The sequence below is a fragment of the Eretmochelys imbricata genome, chromosome 5 (genome assembly GCF_965152235.1).
Source record: "Eretmochelys imbricata isolate rEreImb1 chromosome 5, rEreImb1.hap1, whole genome shotgun sequence".
Lineage (NCBI taxonomy): Eukaryota > Metazoa > Chordata > Testudines > Cheloniidae > Eretmochelys > Eretmochelys imbricata.
Window position 1 is genome coordinate 15,167,429 of NC_135576.1, and position 27,948 is coordinate 15,195,376.

The following is a 27,948-nucleotide window of genomic DNA, read 5'->3' on the forward strand; positions in this document are numbered from 1 at the left end:
GGGGGAGTAGCAACAACCTGCAGCAGCTGAGGCCAGCGTTGGAAGAAATCCAGCATGTGCTGGCATCACTGAAGGTCGGATTAAGTGACTTGTACAAAATCACACACAAAGTTTTCAGATGAGCCAGGAATTGATGTCACATCTCCTGAGTCCCAACCTCCTGCCGACCCTCCTTCCAAAACCTGACTTGAGCAGCGCCCATATTGTGAGAGTTGTCTCCCTTAGTTAAACAGCAATGTCTGCTAGATCCCATAGCTGGGTACTTAGACCCAGCTCCAGGTAGGCTGTTTTTCCCCCCCATCTACCCCACCCCCACCCATAAAAGAGTCACTCTGCACAATGTCAGCTCAAGTGTACATTTTTATTTTTTAATGGAACATAAACTCCTTTAGAAAAAACATTCATCTGGATGATAACACCCATAGAAAAAAACACCAATCTCGTGTTTTTTTTTTAAATTTGGCATTTGTTATTTGCATTTATATTAAAGCAAAGTGCATCTTTCTTATTTTTCTCGTTTATACACATTGCACAATACATAAATAATGATGCTTATAAAACGTCTTTATATTTACAAGTAATAATATATTTATATATAACATAAAATACATTTTTTCTTTAATAAATCTCAAGGTTTTTTTTTTAAGGAGTCCTTTTTTTTCCCATTTTCTTTTGTTTTATTTCCAAAGCACTACAATGCTAAAGTTCCAATGAGAATGCTTCTCTTGTTCATTTAAACCTTTATATTTAGAAAAATAGCTTATGTTAAGGTCTAAACATGCTCATTGAGCTAAGAACAGTGTAAAAGTATCATACTAGTGTATGAATTCAAGAAGAAATGAAAGAGCGACTGCATTTCCGGATACGACTGGTATCGCTCTAACCTGATCAAGGCAGGTTATGATGGACCAAAGATCATGAATACATTTTTCCCCCAGTTTTTGTTGTTGTTTGTTTGCTTGCTTTTTGTAGGTTTCTGTTTTCTCACCAAGGTTGCATCTCAGCTCAAATTGAAAAGCATGGGCCATGCATGGTTTTTTTTCCTCATAGTATCAATAAAACAATAAAAGCACTCAAAGTGTGGGCATGCGTCTTCCAAAACCCATGCTTCCACCATGGACTGTTGGCATAACAGTGACAAGACGTGATCTTTAAATAAAGCAACAAGCATACATGAAAAAAGATGAAAAAAACAAACAAAGAGGAGCAAGGAACTGAACGATAGAGTTTCACTTTGCTGCATTGGCTCCTGATGCCTCCTGGGTGCACCGGCACATACATTTGTTCTGTGTCAGGGACAATGCAGGGTGGTCGCCACTGGGGGGGAACTTGGTTTACCATCACAGGAGTGAAGGTGCTGCACTTTGACAAGTAGCAGCGGGAATGTGCCACCGCTGTAGGCAGAAGCTACAGCAAGATGGCCCTGTGTGTGCGAGCACTCCGCATGACAAGGGGGACGACGAGACATCTGGCAGCAGAAGACCTCCGGTGTGCCAAAAACACGTATAAACCCTTTTTATGAGGGAGCTGTAACAAACAGCATGTGACTGAATTCCACCAATCGCTGAGGGTAACAATTTCAGTGGCATTAAATGATTATTTTATGTAATCCCCTCCCACATCTTCTCTTCCCCCTTCTGAGTTATTGGTCATTCACACATTAAAAATATATATATATATATTTATCAAAATACCAAGGCAAAAATCTTTCCATAAGCTATTTCTCAAAACAGGGGAGGGGAAAAAAACAACACAAAACACCAAACAAACAAACAAACAAACAAAAAAGTTTGCATGAAAAGCAAGCACTCAGAAGGAAATATTAGCAGCAAAGTAGTTATAATGTCATGAGTCCACTCTGTCTCAAGTCATCGGTTATTAAAAATAACCTCCAACCAGCATGGGCAACTGCTGATAAACTGTCTTGTGTAGCACTGGCCCCAGCCTTTCACAAAGCTGATCTGAACAGTAAATCCGGTCCATGGCTGCTGCATGAACTCATGGTCGTTAGGTCTCTGTAAGCTGTATGCCTTCTCATAGTCAAAAGCCTTGATGGAAAATCCTGGGAAAACTTTGTGAACCAGCAACGTCCTGGAGTCGGGGTTGTCCAGTGTGGCCGACTTGATAAAGATAGGGTAACTACTGCGGTTGTATACCCACACGCCGTCCACTTCCTTAGTCAGCTGGATGCCATAGCCAATTTTGCTGCGGACTTTCTGCACCAGCTGGCTTTTGTTGTCTGAATTGAGCTGTCCGAGGCAGAAGCCGTTCCCCTGAGGTAGATCATAGAAGATATCCAGGGAGGGCTCTTGGACAGAATACAGCCGGCCCACACGCGTTTTCTCTTCCCAGTATGCCACCACGCACCAGTGTGACCGATCCCCCGGCCCCTGAAGAACTTGGGAATCTACAGCGAGAAAGAGGGGGAAAAAAGAGAGAGATTTATTACAACAGAGATAAATAACATAACCTTATAAATCCTGAGCTCTGAAAGATCACCCTCTTCCCATAGTTCTGACAGCGCATTTCAAAGACCTGTGATTATTATCGTTATCCCTAGGCAAGACCAGAGCCTAAGTCCCATTGTCAAAAGGATGTAGGCCCAGATTCTCAGAGCTATTTAGGCACCAGGGAAGTGAGGCACCTAAATACCTTTGAGGATTTTGCCTTAGGATCCTATATCATAGGACTATTAGGCTCCTAAGTCACTCAGGTGCTTTTGAAAATTTTATTCTAAATGATTTTGCCTCAAAGTCACACAGTGAACTTTTGGGAAAGCCAGGAACAGAACCTGACTCCCAGCTCTACTCTCAAGTCTCTTTGGGGCAGATTTTCAAAGGGATTTAGGCACTTTGTGCAGATGAAAAACTGGCCTTTTGACCATAAAAAGAGATCGAGAGCTACACCCAGATTTTGTACCAATATGACTATCTTTGGTGCAATTTTTTACTGAAACAGTTATAACAGTAGAAATTGGACACAGTTATAACACTATGAAGGTTCCTTACACTGATATACCTTATTCCACTTTCTGAACAGGAATAAACTACATTGGTATTAAGTCCCTTTATATCAGTGTTACTGCATCTACATGAGTGGACTGTATCTCTTCAACTATGCTGATATAGTTTAAAGTGGCACAACTTTCGTGTGTAGACAGGCCCGTGGAAAGAGAGGCCTAATTTAGTGGTTTAAGTACAGGGATGGGAGCCAATTAACTCTTGCCATTCTAATCTGTGCTCCAATTCCCATGTCCTCTGCAGCCTTGTTAGTAGCTGGTCTTTTCTGCCTCCGTTTCCTCAGCTCTAAAACAAGGGTGAGAATATTTGAATATTCTGGGGTGTTGTAAGCAGTTGTTAGCTGATGTCCATGGGTCTGTCTTCACTGCAGCTACCCCAGACTCTTACTAAGGTGCTGCCCCATATCCCCTGCCGTTCCATCCACACACACAAAAATCTCTCACCCAAGTGCAGTGCTACCTTATACTACCCCGGCTAATGCTAGAATGAGGCTTTCACTTGGGCTGATAACTCGCCCACTTCGCAGTGAGGACACAGGCTAAACCTCTCAAGTGCTGACAGTCCTCCAATGCCTTCCCACAATTCCCCCCATGAGCTCAGAAGGTCAGACAACTTCTCCCACAGCTCACTGGGAAAGAATCACAGAGCGTCTCGATTAACTGCGGCACAGAGAAGCATGGGATGTTCCCCCAGATGTCCTAGCGAGACGTGCCGGTGAGTGCAGCACCAGTGAGGACACGGTAACTCGGGGATGACACTGCAGGCATCTAGGCCAGGCTACCCGGAGTGCTCAGATCCCACTGCCTATTACCTGAGTTAACTCTGCAGTGAAGACATACCCTGTGAAATGCTCTGGAAGATGAAAACTGATAAGCACTGTACCTATAGTAATTGATTTCTTCCCCACCCTCAAACCCTCGTTGCAGCTAATCAATTTAAGCAACAGTAAATCAATGTGGATAACATCATGCTGGAGCTGCTCACCAGCCGCAGAGATTTTTTTCTATGTGAAGTGTGGGTAAGCCAGGATGAGGGCTAAGGTACCCACAGCCTGACAGACTCCATAGATCACTTTGCTTTCAAAGGCTGTAAGCCTAGACAAGCTTTGTTCATATATAATTTTTCTCCCCAAAAGGGGAGCCATAAAAGGCAAGTTAAACATTGCTCAACAGGAATGGAGGGCACAACAGATCATCTGCTATAATTTACAGAGCCTATTTACGCCTATAGCTGGAACCCTGGTAATAAATGCTACGATTCAGACGTCAGATGAACTATAAATCTGACTGAACTGCAGTTAGACTGTGGTTTGTGGTGGCAGGGTGGAGACCGGAAGTCTTGCATTTGTTAACAAAAAAGAAAAAAAGAAAAGAAAAAAAGAAAAAAAAAGTCAGTTCTTTTAGCCCTTCCCTCCTCTTTCAGTTGTATCTATCCCTCCTGCTAGCCGCTAAGCCACAGTTGCTGCTACTGGGGTTGAGATGGGATGAGAGGACCGAAAAGGAAGGGGAAATGGGGGGTATCTTATGACACTCATAACAGCACTAGCTATGTCCATCAGCTCTGTGCTTCTTCACTAATATCTTTCCAGCTTTTATAGACATGTTAAGAGCTGGGACCTATTAATGTCTAATATTTTGTTTAAACAAAAACAAACAAACAAAAACCAAGTTCAGAGCTGAAAGTTAGAAAGTAATATCTCTTTCCCAAAATAAATCTACACACACACACACACAAATGAGCAGGTAAAGATCTCTTACAAACAAACAACATAAGAATGGCCATACGGGTCTAACCAAAGGTCCATCTAGCCCAGTATCCTGTCTACCAACAGTGGCCAATGCCAGCTGCCCCAGAGGGAATGAACAGAACAGGTAATTATCAAGTGATCCATCCCCTGTCACCCATTCCCGGCTTCTGGCAAACAGAGGCTAGGGACACCATCCCTGCCCACCCTGGCTGAGAGATTGATGGACCTATCCTCCATGAATTTATCTAGTTCTTTTCTGAACTCTCTTACAATCTTGGACTTCACAACATCCTCTGGCAAAGAGTTCCACAGGTTGACTGCGCATTGTGTGAAGAAATACTTCCTTTTGGTTTGTTTTAAACCCGCTGCCCATGAATTTCATTTGGTGACCCCTAGTTCTTGTGTTATGAGGAATAAATACCACTTCCTTATTTATTCTCTTAAAACTACATCTCCTAAACCCATTCCACTGCTAGCGATACAATGCCTGATAGTTCTTCCCAATAAATCTGCGTAGCACCTTAATATAGCACAATAAAATCCTGAAGAAAGAATGACAGAAGGAGAGTATAGTGGCTAAATTAGCCCGTGCAACTGCTGTATTTTCTCTGCTTTTTACTGACTATTAATATGCCTGTTTCCCCAACAGAGGCATTTTCAAGTCTTTGGATTCCGTTTAGAGTACAGTACTGTGCTTTTAAAAAATAAATCCAGCCACACACTTTTAATTTCCTCACTTCTATGCCAGCGAGGAAAATATTTCTCTAGTTGCTGGAAGCAGCTACTAAAAATGGGCCCAACTGCACATGTTTGGAAACTAGAAAGGTAAGGTGTTGTCAACCTACTCACCAAAAACATGATTGGGGGGAGGACTGGCACTGTTGGTGCAATGCACTTATGGGGCTATGTAAAAGGGAAACAGCCTTGCAAGTCTGCAGGCTTCACTCTGCCTACTTTTAGGTGTGCCCCGATGGGTCTTTCAACCTCCCCCCTTTGGTGCCTCACAATACTTTGTTTCATATAACTCTATCCACTGAAACCTGGCACCAAATAAGCAGCAAGCAGGGGGGAAAAGAGCTGAGTGAAAGGGGCGGGGGAAGAGGAGGTCGTAGTGGGGTTGGGAAGAACTGAGCCTGGTATCAAATTACCTTTACCCTAACCTTCTGCAACTACCTCAGCGTATGCACTTGGGGGAAGGGGCTAATGAGTCTGTGAAAGTCACACTCGACTACTGTCCTGTGTGAAGAGACAGGAAAAGCAGTCGCTCCCCACGAAGACAAAATTAAAGGGGGGAACAGGAAATTGCGAGGGAGGAGTAAAAAGAACCAGGAAACGTATCTGGGTAGAAGGCCCTTACACCCTATTGCGTGAAAGAAAATCCCTCAGCCTGCGTTCTTCCCTTTCATCTTCCCAGCCCGCCAGTCCACCCAGCAATTTTCAGACAGACGTCAGTGAAAGAAGTTTTCAGATTATGTTAATTGCCTAGCCCAGATAAATTGCAAGCTGTGTGTGTCTCTCTCTCTCCCTCCCCTCTGCACAGCCCTTAAAGCTAAATCTCATTGCACAGACAGGATGTAGAGTTCTCTTTCCACAGACTCCCTAGATCCTGCTCTTCTTTTTACAACAACACCTTGCAGTGTGCCTTAAGGGCCAGATCCTACCATCCCTACCCAGGTTGCAGGAATTTCGCCTGAGTAAAGACAGTAGATTAGGGTAATCACAGAACAGTTCACAGAATTTGCGCATATCTGAAAGTAACTTGGTTTAAGAGCAGATTCTGATCACTGAAATTGATTCTGTTGTAAAACCATGTTAGATCAGAATTAGATCCCATGGATTTAACTCCAGATTTATACTGGTGTAACAGAGATGAGAATCCAGCCTAATACACACTTCAGAGCACTTTTTTTTTAAAATTATTATTTTTGTGTGTGTATACTTTTTTTTAAAAAAAAGATATTTTAACTGTTTTTTTTAAAGAGTCAGGAAAGCAAAGCTACGTTGTAAAAAAAAACCCCAAACCTTAACTTGCCAGATACATGGAGCTCACAATTTTTGTTTTACTCCAGTTAAGGAGATTTTGGAACAATAAGCATTGAACATGCTGAATCTCACTGAAATTCCTTTACGTTTTTATTTTCTTTAACATAAAAAAATCATCCCTTTCAGGAAGAGGGGGGAAAAAAGGGCTATTTCACCTCATGTTTGCACTTGCATTAGTGAAGACCACTTAACAAGTAGCTCATTGCCGCTTACAAAGAGTTATTTAATTGCCAGCGCATAAAAAAAGAGCTGCCCTGGCTATGAATGAACAGCCCTTTATAGAAGACTGGAAGTTCATGAATGAATACCACTAGGCTTTTCAATGACATGGGGTGACCAGACCTCAAGGACAAGCTTTCGGTAATCAGGATTTTTTTTTTAAATGAGTTAGTGCCAAAACACAGTATAAACATGTCAAAGTGTCTTCCGTTTGAGGGACTACACTGTTGACGGGATGTCTATCCCTGAAGCTATGAGAATATATAGGTAGTGCTCAGATAAACAGGATGAGTCCTTGCTGCTGGGCAAGTTACCAAATCACCAAAGATGCTCTTTCACAATTACGCTGTATGTAGCCGTGGGCTGATTTTTCGTCCCTTCCCCAAACTCTCTTGGGACTGCTGCTAAAAGGTAGTGTTTCTTGTTAGAAACCTAGGTATGTCCTTTGGGTGGTGTGGCCAACAAACGAGTGCGAAGGGGAGGGGGGAGAAAAGAGCAGATTATGTGGAGAAGCTCACCAAAGGTTTTCACAGAAAGCTTCATTTATTCTTTGCATTGTGGCAGTGCCCAGGGGCCCCCCTGTGGAAGGTGCTGTACAAAGATATAATGAAGAGATGGTCCCTTCCCCAAAGTGCCTGCAATCTATTACTGGGCACTTACCCGCTAAGGATCTCAAAGGCAGGTCAGTATAATTATCTCCATTATTACAGATGGGAAAACAGAGGCACAGGTTTGCCCCAGGCCGTGCATAAACAGAATCCAGATCTGCTGTGACCCACAGTCCAGAGTTTTATCTGCTAGACCGTGCAGCCTCACTACAGATGGCCCTGACAAAACCTTAGAACTGAACCTCCCAAATGGCCCATAGGGGGCCAGGTATGCAAAGGGCTCCGCTTCGCTTCCCCTGAAGCATCAAAATAAGTAGCCAGTTTTCACAAGGAAGTACAGTAGGCTGGGAACTGAGTTCTTTTGAAACACTCCCACCTCTATGATGGGCCAAAGCAAAGCCCTGGTACCCAAACACTCCCCGCTTCCCACAACCTGTTGGAATCTAGAACCGGGCCTTCCAGCTGTTACAGACTTGGCAAGCATTGTTACACGACGCAACCAATTAACTTCCCCCCCCTCCCCTCAAGTGTGCTCTTTGCATCAACTGATTACCGGAGTTAGCTCCATTTGAGTGGTGCCATACACAATGGCTGAGAGATACTTTGGGGTCCTTGTTCAGAGTTAAAAGCTCTAGATTGCAAGCTCCTCAGAGCTGGAAACATCCCTTCCTGAATGTCAGGGGAGCTACCAGCACATTGTGGATGTTACCATAATCCAATAATTAATAATGGAAACACAACATTATTATTTTGGTATTAAGCACCCTTCAATTTTCTGCTGTCACTGATTACTATGATCTGTATCACAGCGTGCCCAGGGGCCCAATCAGGATCCAGGGCAACAGAGTACAAAACACAGTCTCTGCCCAGAGGTGCTTACTCCCTACCCTTATGTATATTAATCATTATTACTAGCTTTTACATAGCAGCTTTCAGCGTAGGATCTCCCCAAGCATGTCCCATCTTTACAGATGGGGAAACCGAGGCACAGAATAATTAGGGCCACATTCTTCAACAGTGGCCACTGATTTTGTGCTGAGGTTCCCAGAGAAAAGATACTCACAGCTAAAGGCAAGTGGCCACTCTTGAAAATGTAGGACTCTGTGAGTTACCTAAGGCTGCCTGATGAATTTCAATGGCAGAGTTGAGAACAGAAGCTAACCCTGAGGATATCCAGTCCAGCTCGCAATCCCTGGTTAACCACAACTAATACTGACACTGTATTTTCTAAAAACCGCACACACGTTATTAGCCACCGTGCGACTTCAATAATGTTCCATAAAGATTTTGTGTTTTAAAAAACGTTCTTCAACTTTACACCAGAACAGATTTACAAGTTGCTTATTTCTGAGCTTTCAGAGGGGATGTCCCTTAAATGCAAGCAAAAGGAATGGGGGAGACAACTGTAGGCAAATACATTGCTTCAGCCAAACCTGGGACACAGAACCGAGCTAAAATTTACAAGGTTTTTTACCTCCTTGTATTCCCCCTCACAATCCCTGTTGTCTGTCCTTGCACATACTCAAATCCATGGCTTCTTTAGCCACCACTATAAAAGCTATGCTTGAGAATATCCGTAGGCCCAGATCCACAAAGGTATTTAGGCTCCTAATTTCCATAAGTTAGGGGCATAAATATCTTTGTGGCATATGGGCCTTAGTGGTACACAAGGTTTATAAAAGTTCAATTTGACTCTCCTTTTGGAAGGGGGAATTCAACTCACTTTCTGTGAAGGTATTGGATCTAGAGAGGAAAGCCAAAAGATCTGAAAAGAAAACCAGGAATGACAGTCAAGAGAAATTAAAAGCTGTTGAAACCCAAGGAGGTTGGTGTGAAGATGCAAGTGGGAGTCTTAAATCAAGACATATGCGCCATACATGTGAGTTCATGCCGTATGGAGGATTTTTCTCTATAGAATGGTGTCCTCTGCACACTATCAATGCAAGTGGGGCCTGAAGATATTTGGGATTGCTGTGACCCCAGCCACTGATGGTGTGACCCCAACTGCCCGTAGTTTGGGCACTGCTTCACTAGAACGTCGTTCTAAGATCAATAACATGCTTGTGTTGGGTTTTCCCAGGATTCTAAAGGGGAGGACTGACATAAAAATCACTGATTTTTAGAACTGATGGGGAAATCTGGAGGGTTTCCCCCCTTAAAAAACCAAGAAAAACGAAGAGCTTCCATTTAAATTTTTCTCCAAATTTGGGGGTTTTGTTGAAAAACAGGGTTTTGAATTTTTTTTTTTTGACTAAAGTGTACTAGCATTTGCTTTTTTTTTTTTTTTTTTTTTTTTTTAAATTTCTGGGGATTGTAATCCCGCCCATATATAGCTAAACCTTGTTGTATCCTAATAAGAAAATTGCATCTGTGCTCTCAACAAGGGCTAGAACATTGTCTACAGCAGTGGCAGCAAGCCTCTGAGCACAGGTCAACAGACTTGGTCTTGTGCTAGAGCCTTAAAAATAGCTGTGTGGACATTGCTGCTCAGGCTAGAGCTCAGGGTCTGGAGCCCACCCCCTCCCCCCACCCTAAGCTTTCGTGCCCAAGCTACAACTGAAAAGCACTGTCCACACAACTATTATAAGCCCAGTAGCACAAGCTCTGCAAACCCATGTCTGTGGATCCAGGCTCAGAGGCTGGCTGTGCAGACATAACCACGCACGATCCTTTTTCTTTGGGTAAGTAACTGGGTTTGGATTCAGAAAAGTTCAGTTCAGTTCCCAGCTCTGACACAGACTTCCTGTGTGACCTTGGGCAAGTCATTTATTCTTTCTGTGCCTCAGTGTAAAATGTGGAGAATGCTATTTCCTTCCCCACGCCTGAGTTTGACTTTAAACTCTTCAGTTCAGGAATCAGGACTTGCCAGTGCTAGGCTCCTGGGCACTCTAGGCAATGCAAACAAACTAATAGTTTATTTTTCTTAACATATTTTGTTTGCAGGGAAACACAGAGGTAACCTCTCTTTGTTTGGACACAAGGTTGATATATTTCCTCATACACAGGAATGAAATAGGAAATGTATACTCTCTCTGAGTGGATATTCTGTCTTTAGATTTTAAGCCCTCATTTTTGTTACCATGCAAAGTTCACAAAGATGGTGGGAAAATACCTATTTTTTTAATTATTACTTTGACAAGGGTAACGTTTCTCGCTAGTCAATTCACTTCTGTAGAAAACAGTGAGTCTCGCAGAGGACCCGCTCTCTTAGCTCCCTACTCCCTTTATTTGATTGCCTGAATATATTTTAAAATTGTAAGATTTTTTGTAATAATACCTCCTGCCAGAAATTAGCAGTTTGAATTTGTTTGTGATCAAGTTTTAAATTGACCTTAGTTGGCTCTTTTCACTGGGCTGTTTGCATTAAATTCTTTATTATATTTCCAGTTATAGAACGATTTTTCACAATATTTAGATTTCTTAGTTTTTTAACAATCGATATGTGACCCTAAAGTTTTCCTTGAAGCCCTTCTAGATTTTCAAGGCTTCAGGTGCTTTTATTCCTTCCCCTCTCCATGATACCGTGGTTGGATTTTATACTAAATGTGTGCCAAATTTAATACACTTTATTGAACAATGTACCCTGAAATGATAAATAAAAAGTTGATGAGGAAGAGCTGCTAGTTTCCCAGTGCCTCGATCAGAGTCACTCGTGCTGAGTTTACTGGCCATCACGTATACGCTGATGCTACCCCCGTACTTAAGAAACAGAAAGGTTAACTTATCTGCTACAGACTTTAAATCAGTAGCAAATTTGGGCCAAGAACCCAGAAGTCCTGACTCCCAGCCCCCACCTATAAACACTATATCAGGGGTCTTTAACCTGGGAGCCACAAACAAGTTTCAGGGGCCTTGCCTTTCTTTCTGGCTATATGGGAGCCAGCCCCAAGACTTTCCGTTGTAACACATTAAACAATGCTCCCTCCCATATCTGTCTTTCTCCCTTCCAGCACACGGAGAGCGAATACAAGGTTAAAAAAAATTGTCTGGACTAGTGTAAGCACAATGTGTTGCCCGGCCAGGGGGTCCAAGATTGAGATGAAGCTCAGTCTGCTCCTCCCCAGGCTGGAAGCATCTTGTCATTCTCAAGTAATCCCCTTCAGCTGACCCTGGAGTAGCATTCATGAACTCTACACCATGACCAGCTTTTCCTGGCCAGACAGACAGACCAGCTCAACAGACAGCCGTGAAGGGCAGCATAAAAAAGGATGAGTTCCCAGCAGATCTCTCCCCACCCAAAGAAGAGTGCCCAGTGTGACGTCAATCTTTCTGAAAGTGCTCCATGTTCTCAGGGACGTGCCGGTTCAGCTTTCACAAGACAGTCCATGCTGCAGTCATGTCAAAGGGAGGGTCGCTCCAATTCACTGAAATCAGCCTATTCTAAAGTATCCCACTTTCTCATAGAGAGACTTTTAAATAGGATGTCCCCAAGGTTTGATTTTTAAACCATTATAAGGTTTGCTCTTAATGGTCAACAGCCTTTCGCACAACCCAGGGAAAAGAGTGTGCTTGTGTGCTCCAAGAGAAGTGCATGGCAGTGATGGAACATGCAGCAGAAAGCGCAAATAACCATAAACAAACCAGTGAAGCTGCCTATACACACAGTGCTGGCTAATGTACCAAGTTACCTTGGGTAAAAAAAGAGCATTTCTGTTCCTTTCTGATCTTTCTAGTAATTTTGGGGGTGGAGGGATGAGTTACTTGTAAAAACAGGAGGCAGAAAATGTTCCCATGTAAATGATTTTCAGGTTAACCGTGTTGGTGTTAAGCATCTGATTCGTACAGCAATGGCAAAATCAAAGAATCCAAATTCTGCCTTTTGAATGGTGCATTGGTGCCCCCCCCAATGACTTTAGTGGAGGCTCCAAGAGAAGAGTTTACTCTCAAAGGCTTCCTACCCCCATGCATTGTACACCCAATTATACCCAAGGGCAGTGTGGACAGCTGTAACTCTTGATGGCACAGGTCATTTCTGAAAGGCTAATTTAGGAGAGTATGACATGTTAAACTCCTGTTGTTGTTGCTGCTGTGGTGAATGGTTTTCACAGACAATAATAAACCCAACCCAATCTTGATATGTACATAAGCTCCCAAACTGTAGTGATCGCCAGCCCCCAATAGGGCAGCATCATGGAAACTGAATCACTTAAACAATAGACTCTAAAGGGGCTGCTACAGTCTGTCGTGTCAACACGTATTTAGGGAGCCCTTAATCTGTGGATTATTGACACGATAGACCATAACATCTCTTTAGAAGCCATTACAATCTATTGTGTCAATAAATACTTATGGAGTCCTTAATCCGCGGATTGACAGGCTAGACCGTAAATGTGTGTCTATGTCTAATTAGGCAGCTCTTATTACTCAGCATATACAGTAACTCTGCAAGCTAAAGAGCCTCAGGAATTTCTTCTTATTTAACAAGATGCCCATCTGCCCAGACAAATATATCTCTGCTCCCTTTCATACTCAGGGAAAATAAAATGGAAATCCCCCCCACCCCAATCTATGCGGTTTTTTTTTAACTTAAAATCTTTTAGTGTGTAAAAAACCTTTTGTTCTCCTATTAAAACACTAAGCCTGAAATTCCTACTTAAGCAAAACTCCCATTTTGATTTCAGTCAGAGTTTTGTCTTAGGAAGGACTATAGGATTTTGCCCTCAGGATGTGAAGCTTTTATGACAGTTTGTTTCCAGAGATGGGGCCAAGCTGTTAAGTCTAGATTCAGCTCTGAACTTTTAAAGTTTAATGAGGATGTTCAGATTAAGATTTTGGGTCAAGCCATTATGGAGTAAGGGGTCAGGCACCAAGTGCAGATCTGGAGACAAACTTCCCAAATCAGAGCTGTGATCCTGGTTCATGCCCTGGATAATCATTACCAGGTCTGTGCAAAACTTCCACAACAAAACTAAGTGAAATTTACCTGGTGTAGAAGATGCAAACCTGAAACTTGCCCAAACGCTGTTCTAATGGTCACCAAGGCTGGCAAACCTTATGGTGAAACCTCAACCAAGTTTTGGTAGGAGCCAGTGTGACTTGTGACTTCTGAGATATGATTACAGGTGGAAGGTATCTGAAACTCTGTGGTGTCCCCCAGCGTTTCACCCTCAAACATAGTGGTTTAGGCTGAGTTTCCCTCTTTGAGTCTTTGGCTTTCATTCAAATGCAAAAACTCAATGGGTTAATTCAAGTGTGGGGCTGGGTGGACACTGATCCAAACAAACAAACAAACAAAATCCCAAAAGGATCCTGTAAGCCCCTAGGGCTGAGGTCATTGAGTTCCTCAGAGTTTTAGCTAAAGGCCCCAGACAGCAGACACTCAGACTGGAAACACTGAGACATCCTGAACCGTAACAGTGTCACCACATGGGCCAGGTCTCTTTGAATGCTACTGACTTCAACAGCGGAACTGGGCCCCAGAAGTGTGTCTTCAACACAGGAAATTAAAGCCTGAAAAATGTAGGACGATTAAAAAAGCCGAACACACACATTATGGGTCAAACGCTGCCCTACATTCTCAATGCCAGCCTTTTAATATACTTTTTAAATATACAAATTAAAGAGAGGGGAGGGAAGTGGCAGGGGACAAGAAGAGACAAGAGCAGAACTGAAACTGAAATCTGCAGGGTTCTCTCACTCTGCCAGACAAAAAATTTGATTCATAAATGTACAACTAGTCTTTGCTACTGTCTGATGATGATGATTAATCAATTACTAGTGCTAAAAATTACCCAAGAAGAGAAGAACTCTTTTATGCCCAGTTAAATTTTCTTTAAAAGCCAGCAAGGCAGCAGCCACCAGTCCTTGTAAGAGTGTGTTTGGAGCTAGAAGAAAAACACACACCCACCAAAAATGCCTGTCTGCCTGTCTCCAGTGGTTAGAAAGGAGCCAGCTGACTCCAGCTTCCTCTGTCCCAGGCTTTGGGCCTCATCAGCCATGTAAATTATAGAGTACTGTGCTGTCTGAAGGCCGAATTTCGACTTAACTCAGAGAAAAGCCTTAGAGGAAGGGTGGGGATCCTGGAGTCAGCCAAATCCATTCATAATATTTACAGTAAATGGGCCTCTTTGCTGTTGTTTAGCATATACCATCAGCTTAATTATTTTTTAAGTTTTAATTTCAAGAACTTTCTTTACTTGTCTCTTTTTTCTAACCCCTAAAGATGCAGGAAACTTTTTCTTTCCAAATGTTTTATTTTAACTCCAGAGGGAAGCAAGGGTGGGAATCTTACTCCCCCCCCAAAACAGGAATGAACCCTGTGTTTGGAAAAGAAAAACAAATGTGGAGGGGGCTGTCAGTGGTGGTGAGAGAGAGAACTCCTTTAATAAAGGCTTTTAAAAATATCTGATAGGATTTCAGACAACAGAAAAGAAGCTCCTACCACACACTTTGCTTCTGTCCTGTATCGCAGTGGTTTTCAAACTGTGGTCCACGGACGGCTGGGGGCTTGCAAACTACGTCTAAATTTCCAAAGGGGTCCACAAATGAAAAAAAAGCTGAAAACCACCACTGCACAGGCTTTTACGTCACACTGTTGACTAGCTGAGCGGACAAACAATAAGGGCTAGAGGGGATGTGCACACCAAGGTCCTGTTAGTATCATTCTGCTACATCTGAATGGGAAAGCCATGCAGCAAAAACTATTTTAGCTGTAGCAAATTTTCTTATTTCATACCGTCAAAGAAATAGTATAAATGACACGCTCGCTTTTCTCCAGTGTCATTGGTTCAACTTTCCATGAAGTGCTCTTGCTCCAAACTATTTGATCCATATCTTTGTAAAGTGACACACTTATCAACTTCAGGATATATATGCATATATACATAGAATCATAGAATCTCAGGGTTGGAATAAATTGGTTAGTCTCTAAGGTGCCACAAGTCCTCCTTTTCTTTTTGCGAATACAGACTAACACGGCTGCTACTCTGAAACCTGTCATAATGTACATGTAGCACCAGATTCTGCCACCCTTTCTCACAGTGAGTGGGTACCTTGCACTATAAGGAGCCTCATGCAAGGAAAGGAGACTTGACTTAGGGCCACGGTCTTTTTGCTGGCATTGCTATGTTGGTCAGTGGTGTGATGAGGTGTGTCCTGTGATGGCTTTTGGGGATGGGGGCACGGGGAGGGGCACTAGAATAAGCCTGGAAAAGCTCAGTTTTGCTGGTATAAGCTGCATACACACTAAGGGTATGTCTACACTACCTGCCGGATTGGTGGACAATGATCCATCGAGTGGGGGGGGTCGATTTATTGCGTCTAGTCTACACGCGATAAATCGATTCCCGAGCGCTCTCCCATCGACTCCTGTGCTCCACCGCCGCGAGACGCGCAGGCAGAGTCGACGGGGGAGTGGCAGCAGTCGACTCACTGTAGTGAAGACACCGCGGTGAGTAGATCTAAGTACGTCGACTTCAGCTACGTTATTCACATAGCTGAAGTTGCGTAACTTAGATTGATATCCCCCCCAGTGTAGACCAGGGCTAGAAGCGCTTTGCTGATACAATGCTCCAGTTTTGCCGTCCAAGCAAAGTACTCCTAGGATAGACCTGGCTTGAGTAAGTGGCAGTGCTTAATCTTGGACTGCAATAACAAAACCCTCCCAAGTTATTCTGAAGACCGGTTCTCTCATCTCCAGCCCCATCTCTCTTAGTCTCTGCTTCTCCCCACAAGATCTTTCTGTTTCTCCCACATAAGTCAACCCCTCTCTCTCCCCTCTCCATGTCCCTCAAATTTTGCATTTACACTGCTCCCATGTGGTGTCTTTTCACGTAATTCACTATAAATCCTTCAAAATTTGTTTTGGACATGTGATTTTATTCTGGTAAGAACAATAATCTTCCTGCCCACAGATCCCATCCCACACTGTGTAGCCTGAAACCCTCACCCTTGCCCCTCTTGCCCCTGCCCCAGGGTTTTCAGATACCATGTACAACCTGGGATTGTCTTGTTTTAAGGAGAATCAGCAAGATTTCAGTGGTTTCCTTTGACAAGCCGGGAACCTGAGCCAGCACGAGAGTGCTGCTGTTGCACGGCCAAGCTAGTCACTCAGTTCCATGGCCCAAGAGGGGAAAGCACAGGTTAGCACAGGGGCCGGCAACCTTTGAGAAGTGGCGTGCCAAGTCTTCATTAATTTAAGGTTTTGCGTGCCAGGAATAAATTTTACATTTACAGGGGCCCCCTGACGGAACCCCAGACCGACAGCAGGCTGAGCAGTGCCGGCGGCCAGGACCCCGGCTGATGGAAACCCAGACCGGCAACGTGGGTGGCAGACGGAACCCCAGACCGGCAGCGCGCTGAGTCGCTCAACTCATCCTACCCATGGATAGGTTCCATCCATCCAGGCCGGCAGCAGGCTGAGCAGGGCCAGCGGCCAGGACCCCGGCTGGCAGCAGAGTGTCACTAAAATCACCTTGCATGCCACCTTTGGCACGTGTGCCGCAGGTTGCCGACCCCTGGGTTAGCGACTCATTTGCATGGTCAGTCCATGTGTCTTGAAACACATCCTTTTTCTACCTATCTCCAACCCCTACTTGAGCCTAAGCTATTAAGAGCATGGAGCAGGCATAGATGGGACTGGGGACTTCCTATCATTCACCAAAGAGAACCACGCCTGCAACTGATCTTGCCAAAACATATTTCCCTGTGTATACTTACTCCCGAGTGTATTCCCATTGATGTCAATAGGTTTTATCTTCCTTTTCAATCATACCTATGTAATTCAAGAATAACCCCATCAAAGCCAATGGAGGTAGCCTGGCATAAAACCAGGGTAAGCAAACTTTATGCCTAAGGACTTCCAGAATGAAAGTCTTCCTGGAGTAGGACTTGCAGGATGAAGACTGTAAACCTTTTCCAGCAAATAAAAATCAAATCAAATCCAAGAAAGAGTCCAACAATAAAACCCAGGTCACACCGCTGTAGCCCGGTCACCTACTCATTCTGCAGGAAGTTTACTCTCCTATTGCACCATGGAGAAAGGAGAGACGGGGCTCAGCAAAAGTTGTAGCTTTGAACATTTTTTTTCTTTCCAGTGACAACATGCAGCTATGTGGGTTACACGTTAACAGGCTCATAAAGGACTTAATAAAAAAAATCAATGCATAGGAGGAGCCTAGTATTTCCAAATTGATATTTAATACACAGATGTGTATTACAGTTTTTTCCTAAATGCTAAATGCATTCCATACACACACACAATTGCTGAGTCGAATTTTAATAATGAAAAAAAATTTAAAAACCCACTCTCTGCAGCACACTGACCTACAGTTCTCCCCAAAGTTATTACAAGACCAAAAACAGGCATTTACCAAAAAAAAAAAAAAGGTCCACCCTTGCTTAAAACACTATTTTTCTAGAGAGTAAGGAAATGTTTCTTATATGGATATAAGATGTGGAAAAATACAGTTAGAAACAAAAGTTCTTTTCATTCCCTCATGCCCTAATCCCCCCACCCCTTCCATAACAATTATGAAAACTGTTTAGATGGGATGGCATTTTGAACATTTACTGCATTCCAGCCAATAAATTCCATTCCCGGATCTGATGGAAAAATCACCCCCCTTCTCCACCCCTCCCCTCGCTTTCATTCTTTCTGTCTTTCTTTACAACCTAATACCCTGTCGACTCAGGGCCAGGGCCTACTTAGGGGGAAAAACAACACCAAGCGCCAGACTGGAGACAGCATGCAGACTGAAAAAGTTAATCATTACTTCTGTCTGCCTTCATAATCTAATCACTTCTATTCCAAAGCGCATGCAGCAAAGCTCTCTCTCACACACATCCACCCGCATTCAGGCCCACAAAATACGTTCGTTCGGGTGGTCTGTTCCACCCGCACCACCCCCTCCTGTGTCGTCCTGTCCACCCCACTCTCCAAATGCAACCCTGGTAACTCCAGATTAAGAATGAAAGCTAATAGCCAAAAGCAACGGTGAAGCACATTTCAAAATGTTCAGACTAGAGTCACAAGCAAGAAGCTGCTTATCTGTCCCCTCCCCTCCACACCCCACTCCACCCCACCACTTCCCACCTTACTCTCTGGATTAATACGACTTAACAATTATACAGTGCATTACATTAATTAACTAATTAATCCTCCGAACATTCCTGCGAAATGGGTAAGTGCTAGGATCCACATTTTACAGATGTGGGAACTGAGCCATACAGTGCTTTAAGTGATTTGCCCTAGGCTACACAGTGAGTCAGTGGCAGCACCTGAGTCAGGACTCAGGAGTTCCTGGCTCTCAATCCTATTTAAACTCCATTTCTAATTCAGTTAGGGCACCCAGTTACAGCACGGTTGTCCCTGACCTAGTTACCACATGATTAAAAGTTGCAATTTAGACAAAACCTAACCGTGTCTCGACAACTAGGCTGAACCCAGAGGCACTCCAAGACTTCAGCCTGGTTCTGGGGACACAGCTGGGTGATACCTAGCTTATAACTTTTAACCATGCTGTAACTAGGTCAGAGGACAACAGGATTGTAACTGGGTCCCCTGGTTCCGCTGTAGCTGGGGGGTAGAGAGATGGGACCTGAATCTAGCAGACCATGCAGAGACCTTGCTTACCCATGCACCTCACAGAAACACAGGTGCTGACAGGACTTTATAGTTTAGGCTGCATCCACAATGTGCACAAAAGTAACACACCAAGAACAAACTTGTTCCAACTCCAGCTACTTTACATCTCCCGTCCCCAGCAGCAAAGCCACAGTGCAGAATTTGTATCTTCCAACTCATCTCAACATTATCTGTCTGTGACAAAGAAAGGAAAGGGATGGGGGGAAGGGTAGTCTCCTTTTTACCATCCAGTTATCAAGTGGTTGAGCTATAGTACCTTACACTGAATCCCCTGCCTTCCAGAGTCAATTAGGCACCAACGATCTTCCAGGGCATTTACACAGCCTGGCACTTCATTGTTTTATTGGTGTTTCCTTTCTACCTCCCTCCACATCCCCCGCAGCCCCCATTCCCACTGCACATTCCATTCCCCCCCAAAATGCACTGACTACACTATAAAAGAATGGAGGCATTATGGGTGTAACTCTATGGTTCTTGGGCCCCATTCCACAACAGTTACACAAGCCAGTGATCTTTACTCACCTGGGTAATCACTACAGGCATGAGTAATGGTTCTAGGATTCAGCCCGGTGACATTAAAGGATACATTTTCCATACTTACCCTGCAAGCCAGTGGAAAAGAACAGAAAAACTACAGGCCACTTTGTATTGCATTAAGATTTATAAGTTTGTTCCTTATCGTGAGCTAAAAACCCTCAGCCTAGTTTACAAAGAAAATTAATTCACCAGTTCAAGCCTAGTGATGTAAACTTCAGGCTCCCAGCTAGTTTTCAAAACAAAACTTCTGCTATTTAATTCCTGCATCACTGTTTGTAGTATGATTTTATGCATTTATTTACTCTGTCCAACACGGTATTGCACAAATGATATCCAATAGAATAGTATCGGATGGGCATTAAGTCCCCTACCAGTCGGGCAAAAATCTCTCTGGTTGTGTGGGGCTCTTATTTTGGGGGGGGCTCTGATTTTAGTTAGTGTTCTCCAGATCTTCAAAATGCAGTCCTATCAGTGTTCTTGAAACATGCAGATAACCACTATACCTGCCTGGAATGTAAAACCTGGTTACACATCAAAATGCAAATAGAAAAAATCACCCCGGCGTTGTCCATTAGACTACACCTTATGTTATCCAACTCAGGAAGACTCTCACCCTCAGCAGTAATGCTCTGAAATTTTAGTATCTATACATTAAAGGCATCAGTTTCATCACTTAAAGTCATTCGGTCCAGAGCCAACTTTACCAGTTACAAAGTGAAGACTGTTTGAAACATTCGCTACCTCCCCAGCACCTGGGTTTGTCAGGCATAAATAAGGTTGCTTCAGAAGCTAATTAACATTTTATTATGACACCATTGGTAACACCAGGTGTCTTTGTATGCTTTTAAAAGGTGGTAAGGGCCGACCAGATCCTGGGTGATGGGAGGTCTGCCCTAAAAAGGCATGATGAGAACCAAAGGTTCTGGATTATTTTACTCCGTTGAATGCTGGCATACTGCTCACTTCTAAAAGTTAGCTCTCATTTAACCTACTTTGGCAGCAACACTCTACAAACACCATCTTTACCACCAAAAGAAGATTACTATTCTTAGTCCCATATTTGCTTATTATGTACACGTATGTACATACATATAATAACATTTTGAATGTTCAGCAATTTGAGCAGTTTGGGAGTATTAATTTAAGACAAAATATGCCCTCCCTCTTTATTAGCAAAAACCCTCGGAAAGATCAGCATTATTTTTCTGTGGGCCTGCAATTTTATCAACCAACCACGGAGACACAAAGGCTCCTGAGGACATACCTGAATAATCTCTATCTACCCAGCTCCCACACAGTGTTTAACATGCTGCTTTCTACATAGGCTTGATAGGAGTAATTGCATATATGGAGGACTATATTCACATACACCAGCTGAATTGAAAGAAGATGCCACGAGGGATCAAACTGAAGTTGGTGTTTCAAAATTGTGCCAACAGATTAAACAAAAAAAAGAAGTGAACAAAGCTCTCCTGTAAAACCACTTCAGCCTGCATTCAACCTGCCTGCTTCACTCTGCTCTGGCGTCAGTGTTGTGTTTTGACAAGTCACCCTCGCTGAATTCTCAGCAATGCTTTACACACTGACAATTACAACCAGAGGCTCTCATTGTGTTATGAAAACAAAACTACACAAGAAGAAGCCGACAAATGAGAAGACAAATGAGCTTCTCGCTGTCTCCTGTAATAGCCTCTATTTGAATAACGATAAGATAACTCAGTGAACTAGTTAGGCTGCAGCTTTGTGCGTGCGCAATCAAGGCAAGTGATATCAGTCTAGCCAAAAGTCCTACTGATGCATATGAAATGGGAGGTTAGTAAAATTAGACACAATGGCAGCCTCACACCCAGCGATGTGTCATCCCAACCGATTTACATTCATCGCTACCAGCATCTCACTCCTTGTGTGTATGTGTGGAGAGCTTGGTCCTGTATAGCACAGGTGCAGGGTGTGTGTGTGTGTGTGTGTAAGAACAAGGCCAAAAGAGTTCAGCAGAAGAGGGAGTACACAGGGAACCCAATTCTGCATTAGTGAGAGCACAGGGCAACCAAATTACTTCTGAAGTCAGAGCTAAAAGCCTAATTAGCATGGGGAAGGATGGCTTTTAAGAACCTATCTCCTCAGTGGTACCCATTCTCTACCCATATCCCAACCCTTTCACCTTGAGGGCTTGCAAGTTAAGGAAGCAGGCATGCAGGGGGAACAGAGACAAACACTCAGTTTAGAGGACTATACCTAGCACTGAACCCTGTGCCTCCATTCACACTTGTGTCTGGAAGATGACAATCCAAGGACTTACAGGATCAAAGCCAGAATATCATCAGCTCCTTATGATCCACGTTTTCTTTCTTTTTTTTTTTTTTTAAAGGAAGGCCTGACTTGTACTGGTTCTTCACAAACATGCGAACAGCTGAAGTCAGCTCCACCGAGCCAGCTCTAAAAGGCATTCACTGTTTTTGTCTTAGTTAATGCACAAGGAAGATCTCAGAGAGGATTCCCAAGGAACTGTTCAAAAAGGAGGAGTGGCTTGATGTTAGTTAAAATAAGGAAAACAGAGTGGACTTGAAGCTGCAAATGCTAAGGACACAGCATTTAGGAAGCTGAAGCTGCAATGCTTTTTGTGCAGCAAGATTAAAAGGGTAAGGAAGGGCTGTGCAAACTCTTATAAAGTTTCTCTCTCTCTCTTTTTTTTTTTTTGCAAGTTAAAACCAAGATAATGACACTGGGTGGGGACCAATTCTGAGGGCTAAGCAGCCAAACCAAAATTAGCTTCCAAGCCAAGAGCTTCCTCGGCCTGGCAGTTTGGGGAAGGAAGCTGAGAAAAGTTATGAAAAGATTCTTCAGTAAATTGAGAAACGAGGCTGAGTTTAACGTTCAAGCAAAGGTGACCCTGCTATTAAAATATTTTTCAACATAATAAAAATAAAAAAGAGTACTCCAACAAGCCTCTCTCTGAAACTCGGGCACTGCGAGAACTTTCTGATCACTGTGGGGGAAAAGGTTCTTTTTGTTTTCCTTTCCCCCTCTTCTCTCCTTTCATTAATAACTATGTTTTCTTTTCTTTCTATTTTTTTCTTGGCACTTTCCTCATAAAAAGTGATGCAATTTCCTGTCTTGTCCCAATGTTTCCTGTTAATTAACAGGGTGAAAGTTATCATCATATATTTAAACTCCTACCCAAAACAACTCTGCAGAAAATGGTTCTCCGGCAGGTCCAGCACTTTGAGGCAAAAGCAGTGCTTAATTTGTAGTGAAAGAAGTGCCGGGACCCAAGCAATTAAGTGCCGGGGCTCAAGTAATTTTTTTACTTCCATAACTGAAGTGGCAAGCCCAGAGATGCCGGGACTATGAACTACCAAGACTAGAGATGCCAGGGCTCAGTCCTGGCACAAATTAAGCACTGGGCAAAATACCCATAAGGCTAGACCAACCAAAGCTGGTATACGGAGGTATGAATTATGCTTCCCTTCATCAGTCTTTCCCTCCCATGCCAAGATACACCCAGAGGGAGAGGTCTTCTGCTTCTTTATGGACATTTCACTTTGAGGTCCTTTGCTGGTGGAAGATGACCTGCACTCTGAGCTGAATCTGAATGAAACAGGAGTTTTGCCTGATGGACGACCCCCATCTCAACATTAATTACTGTAGTGCTACCATCTTACTGTATCACACTGAACCGCAGGCCATCTAGGATACAAAACCAACAACCAACTGTCACACAGCACCACCCCAGGGTGGAATATGTATTTTGGTCAAGGACACGGGGGCATATCTTTCCGGTCTCATCCACAGGGAACTCTCCTTCAAAACTCTCTGAATGGAGCTTAGAAGAATGAAGAGCTGAGTCAACCCTGCCAGGATGTGAACCAGCGTTCCCAGGGAACCTAGATATTACAAACTTTGGGATAGATCAAACTCATGTAGAACTATTTCCCACACAGCTCTCTCCTGCATGTGGGAATGGAGAAGGGAAGCGGTCTGGCATCTCCATGCCACCATTTCCTGCCCTCCTCAGACCATGTGGAGAGCTCTCTGTGCTCTCCAGAGGCCCCATGGAGAAGAGGTTGGAGTCAGGGTAGGTGGGATGATCACTGGCTATCCCCCACTCCAGTGGTAGTTAGCTACACAAGATAATACAGCCCCAGGTTTATTAACTTTACCATAGATTTCTCCAGATGACCCTGGCATCCTGTAGATCCACAGGGATTTACGAGGTTGAGCAAGCAGGTGGACAAACCCTTCACCCCATCCTCCACTGGACAACGAGGGAGAATCTCTGCAATGAAATCCTTGTTTGGATTTTCTTGCAAACAGGCCTATTGTGGCAGGAGGAGACACCTGGCTACTGGTAATGAGGTCACTCTGCCATCCCCTACAACTCAACAGCCAACAACATTTCAAGACTACACCCAAGACATTATCATTGATTTAAAAAGTCTAATCAAAAGCCAAAGGCCGGAAATCCTGCGAGGTGTCGATGCTCCTTTCCCACAGACCTCAGCACCACACAAGATTGGGCCATATTCTTGTTTACACTACATGATTCCTCAACAGCAGCCATGACATAACTTATTCCCCAGTTTCCATATTAAACAAGCCCAGGACAAACAGTCCATACACAAAGAGGAGGGAGACAGGGAGAGAAACAAAAGACATGTAGGTAAAAAGTGAAGAAGGTAAACTTGAACTTTGCTTTCTTTGTGTGTTACAACTAAATCCAGACTGTGTATCAGGAGTTAATAATATCTTAGAGCTCAAAATAAACTGGAAAGGAAGCTACTTTGTGACAGTAGGCAGGCAGCCAGGCTGCTGCGCGGGTTATTCAATCCTGCTTAAGAAAGATGGTATGGCTGGCAGTGACCTCTGAGTGGCCCGTTACAGTATTCTTTTACACAGCTCACTCCGAGGTCATTACAAGAAGGCACCAGCAGGAATTCCACGTTCCTCTTGTGAAACCACCCTGTCACATTGCAGATAAGACTGACCAGCCCCCCATTTGGTCAAAGGGAGAGAGAGGTCAATATCAGTGTCTCTCCAAGCCTCCAGGAGTCAGAATGGCTGTGGAGCTGATAGGGACGGCTGATAACCTTAGTTAATAGTCAAGCGACAGGCTGTGAGGAGCAGGTCAGGCTGCACAGTTCAGTGTAATAGAATGAACATGTGACTGTCTGAAATACGTGTGGCAGAGAGGATACGGTCAGGAGGAATTGTCTGTGGTAAGGAGTCTTCTTCAGGAACAGCTGATACAGGAAGTATGGCTTTTCGCTGTACTGATCACTCCTGAAGAAAGCCCTTAGGGCTGAAACACTGAATCCACAAAAAGAAAAGGAGTACTTGTGGCACCTTAGAGACTAACCAATTTATTTGAGCACAATCCACAAGCGCATTTTCCGAAGTGTCCACTAACTCCGGCTGCCTCAGTTTCAGAAACCGACTTGAGATACACATTGGGCCTGATGTTCAGAAGTGCTGAGGCCCCCGCAACTCCAAGTGAAATACTTGTGGCCAAATCTCACCTCCTTCACCATGGCACAGCTTGACCGCGACCCACCAGTTCTGCTCAGAGAAAAAGCAGGAAGCGGGACAGGATTTCTCAGACCCCACCCAAACAGAGTGGAGGTCCCCCCCAGCATGCAGGGGGATTTAGGGATGGGGAGTCTGTATCTACCACTATGCCACTCACTGGACTTTCTCCCCACCTACCCTTTCCTATGGCATGGATTTAAAATCACCCACTGGTTCCATTCGTAGCATCCACACACAGAAGCAACATCATTTCCTTTTTTTTTTTTTTTTTTAAATCTCCCACTATTAGATAAATGCAAGTGGTTAATGCTCCGTGTTCCTGCAGTGTAACTGGTAAAGGATCACAGAAATCATAGATGGTAAAGCTTTAGTCCAGCTACCTGACAATGCAGGATTGCTCCCTATGGGGCATTTACTAGTCTTTTTATCCTGTCCAGTTTTAAAAGTCCCAGAGTATTGGGTTTCCCATCACATTCATGGGGTACATTTTATTTTGCAGGTAGATACCCTTCTGAGTTAATCGAAGGCAAACATACAGATGAACACACACTCACATCATTAGCGCTAAACTTCATAATGCATTTTTGTGCTTATTTTTCCCTAAATTGTACAGAAACAGAAACAATGGCTCAGAAAATCATTAGCCACCAGCAGTGAAAACACTTACACACAATAGTCTTGCAAAAATAAAACTGCAGCTTGAAGCTGCATGCATTAGAAATAGCTGTGGCAGACAATAGTAATGTGTTCTCCTTTGCCGAAATTAAACAGATTTTGCTTAACAAGAGGGAAGTCTGACCTATGGGAATGTTTTTTCCCAAACACCTGAGAAAAACCCACTGTGACTGCATTTCATCTATTTTTTATTGTTAGTTGTTTTCAAGGCGCAATTTTAAATGGAGATTCCTTTGGAATACCCCTATAGAATTTAACTGAGATGAAACTGATAGCACATATAGTCCAGATTCATGAACGAGGGCCATGCACGCACGCGTGTGCACACACAATTCCCCCCCACACACACACAATTCCCCCATAACCTTTGCTACTCAGCTCTGTTCCCACTTCCTCTGCCTGTTGAGATTCCGCCTTAAAAAGCCCAGCCTGCTTATGGAAGAAAGGGTTTAACACAAGGAGGAGCTAGAATGGAGTGTCAGAGGCCAAAAGCTACATGGAGACCTTGCCAAGTCCCAGTCTCTCTCCACTTCACTGGACTGGCTACATTCTGCCACGGTCAGATGATGTGTGAGGCTGCAAGGCTCCTAGTCTGGCAGGCGGCCTGGTTTGCTCCAAAGACTTCAATGCTGTCATCTTAGCATTAACCCCTGATAACCTTGTCCTTTCGAGCACGGGAGTGAGTTTTTAGGTAAGCTATTTAATACACAAGTACAAGCTAATGTCGCCAGCAGTGCTAAGGGAAATTTGCAATGCATTGTGACATTTAAAACAACAGAAAGAGTGCATGTGCTCAAATAAACCGAGTATAAATGACTTTTTAAAAAAAAAATCAAACGCTATTGTTTATCCCAGAGACAAATAAACAATCCCACTTACACAGGAAGATTTCTCAATTTCTGATTATAATAGGATGCCAATTTGTAAATAAAGGCATTTCACAGGCAGTTATAATCTGTGTGCTCGAGGGAACAGGAGGGGTGGGCAGGGGGAAAACACAGTCAGGATTTCTCCAGAGAGAGCTTCAGAACCCTGCTACTCCCATCTAATCTGCAGGGGGGACAGGCGGGGATGGGACAAGACTGTAGATCCAGCCAAAGAATCATGCTTCTATTGTGAATAGTTCTAGATTTAAAAAAGGTGCTTCTCCCAGGCTGACACAGATACCAGAAGGGATCAAAGTCATAGTGAAACATTCCAGGCCCGTCCGCTATTTCATAATGAAATGTCAGTCAGCTGCACATTGGAGCTTTTGTAGTAAAGATGAATCAACCTTGAATTAAAGTGTTCCATTAAAATAAGATGAGGTTTTGAGGTGAAGGGTGAGGGAAAGGGGATAAAAAGCATTGTCAATTTTCTCTATGTTGCTTCCTGTCACTTCAGCTTCTGTCTTAAACAAAAGTAAGCGTTAATCCAGAACGAAAAGGGGTTACGCTTGTCTTAAGCCACAACAGCGTTATGTGTCTGCCTTTCAGAACAGCCTGATGGAAGGCCTCACTAGCATAACCTGAGGAGTTTTCACGCCTCAAGGGCCTGATCCCAAACCCAAAAAAGGCAACAAACCCACTCCCCTTGACTTCCTCAGGCTCTAGATCCAGTCCAAAATTAGCATATGTCATCAAAGACACCTCCATTTGGGACTACAATCTGTGTAACCTGTTGGATCTGATATTTTATTAATACTCCTTAATAAAAAGCAATGATGACCAGGACACAAGCCAGCTCATCGTATTTCACACATTAAGTGGCAGCTCTGAGGCCCTTTGAGGACTTCTGTTTTCGAGCAGACGCTGAGCTATCCAACATATGTGACCGCAGCTTGTTTGTTAGAAACTAAAGCACAATCACGAACTACACATCTCCTGAAGAAGAGTCGGATATATTTGAAAAACAGCCTGGCCCTGCTATTTAAGGAAATTCTTTTCCTTTTTATATACAGTGTGTTTTTGTGAACTGGTTTAGTTTAAAAGAAAGAGGGTCCAGTTCAGT

At 43.6% G+C, this 27,948-nt stretch overlaps 1 protein-coding gene across 1 annotated transcript in view; it reads right to left on the minus strand.

Annotated features, from left to right (window-relative positions):
• Window positions 1-347: 347 nt before the first annotated feature.
• Window positions 348-27,948, minus strand: part of SMAD7 (SMAD family member 7) — a 41,607-nt gene continuing 14,006 nt past the window's right edge. The window contains exon 4 of the mRNA XM_077816661.1: window positions 348-2,407. Coding sequence (XP_077672787.1) covers window positions 1,869-2,407 — 539 coding nt within the window. The 3' untranslated portion in view covers window positions 348-1,868. The remainder of the gene's footprint in view (window positions 2,408-27,948) is intronic.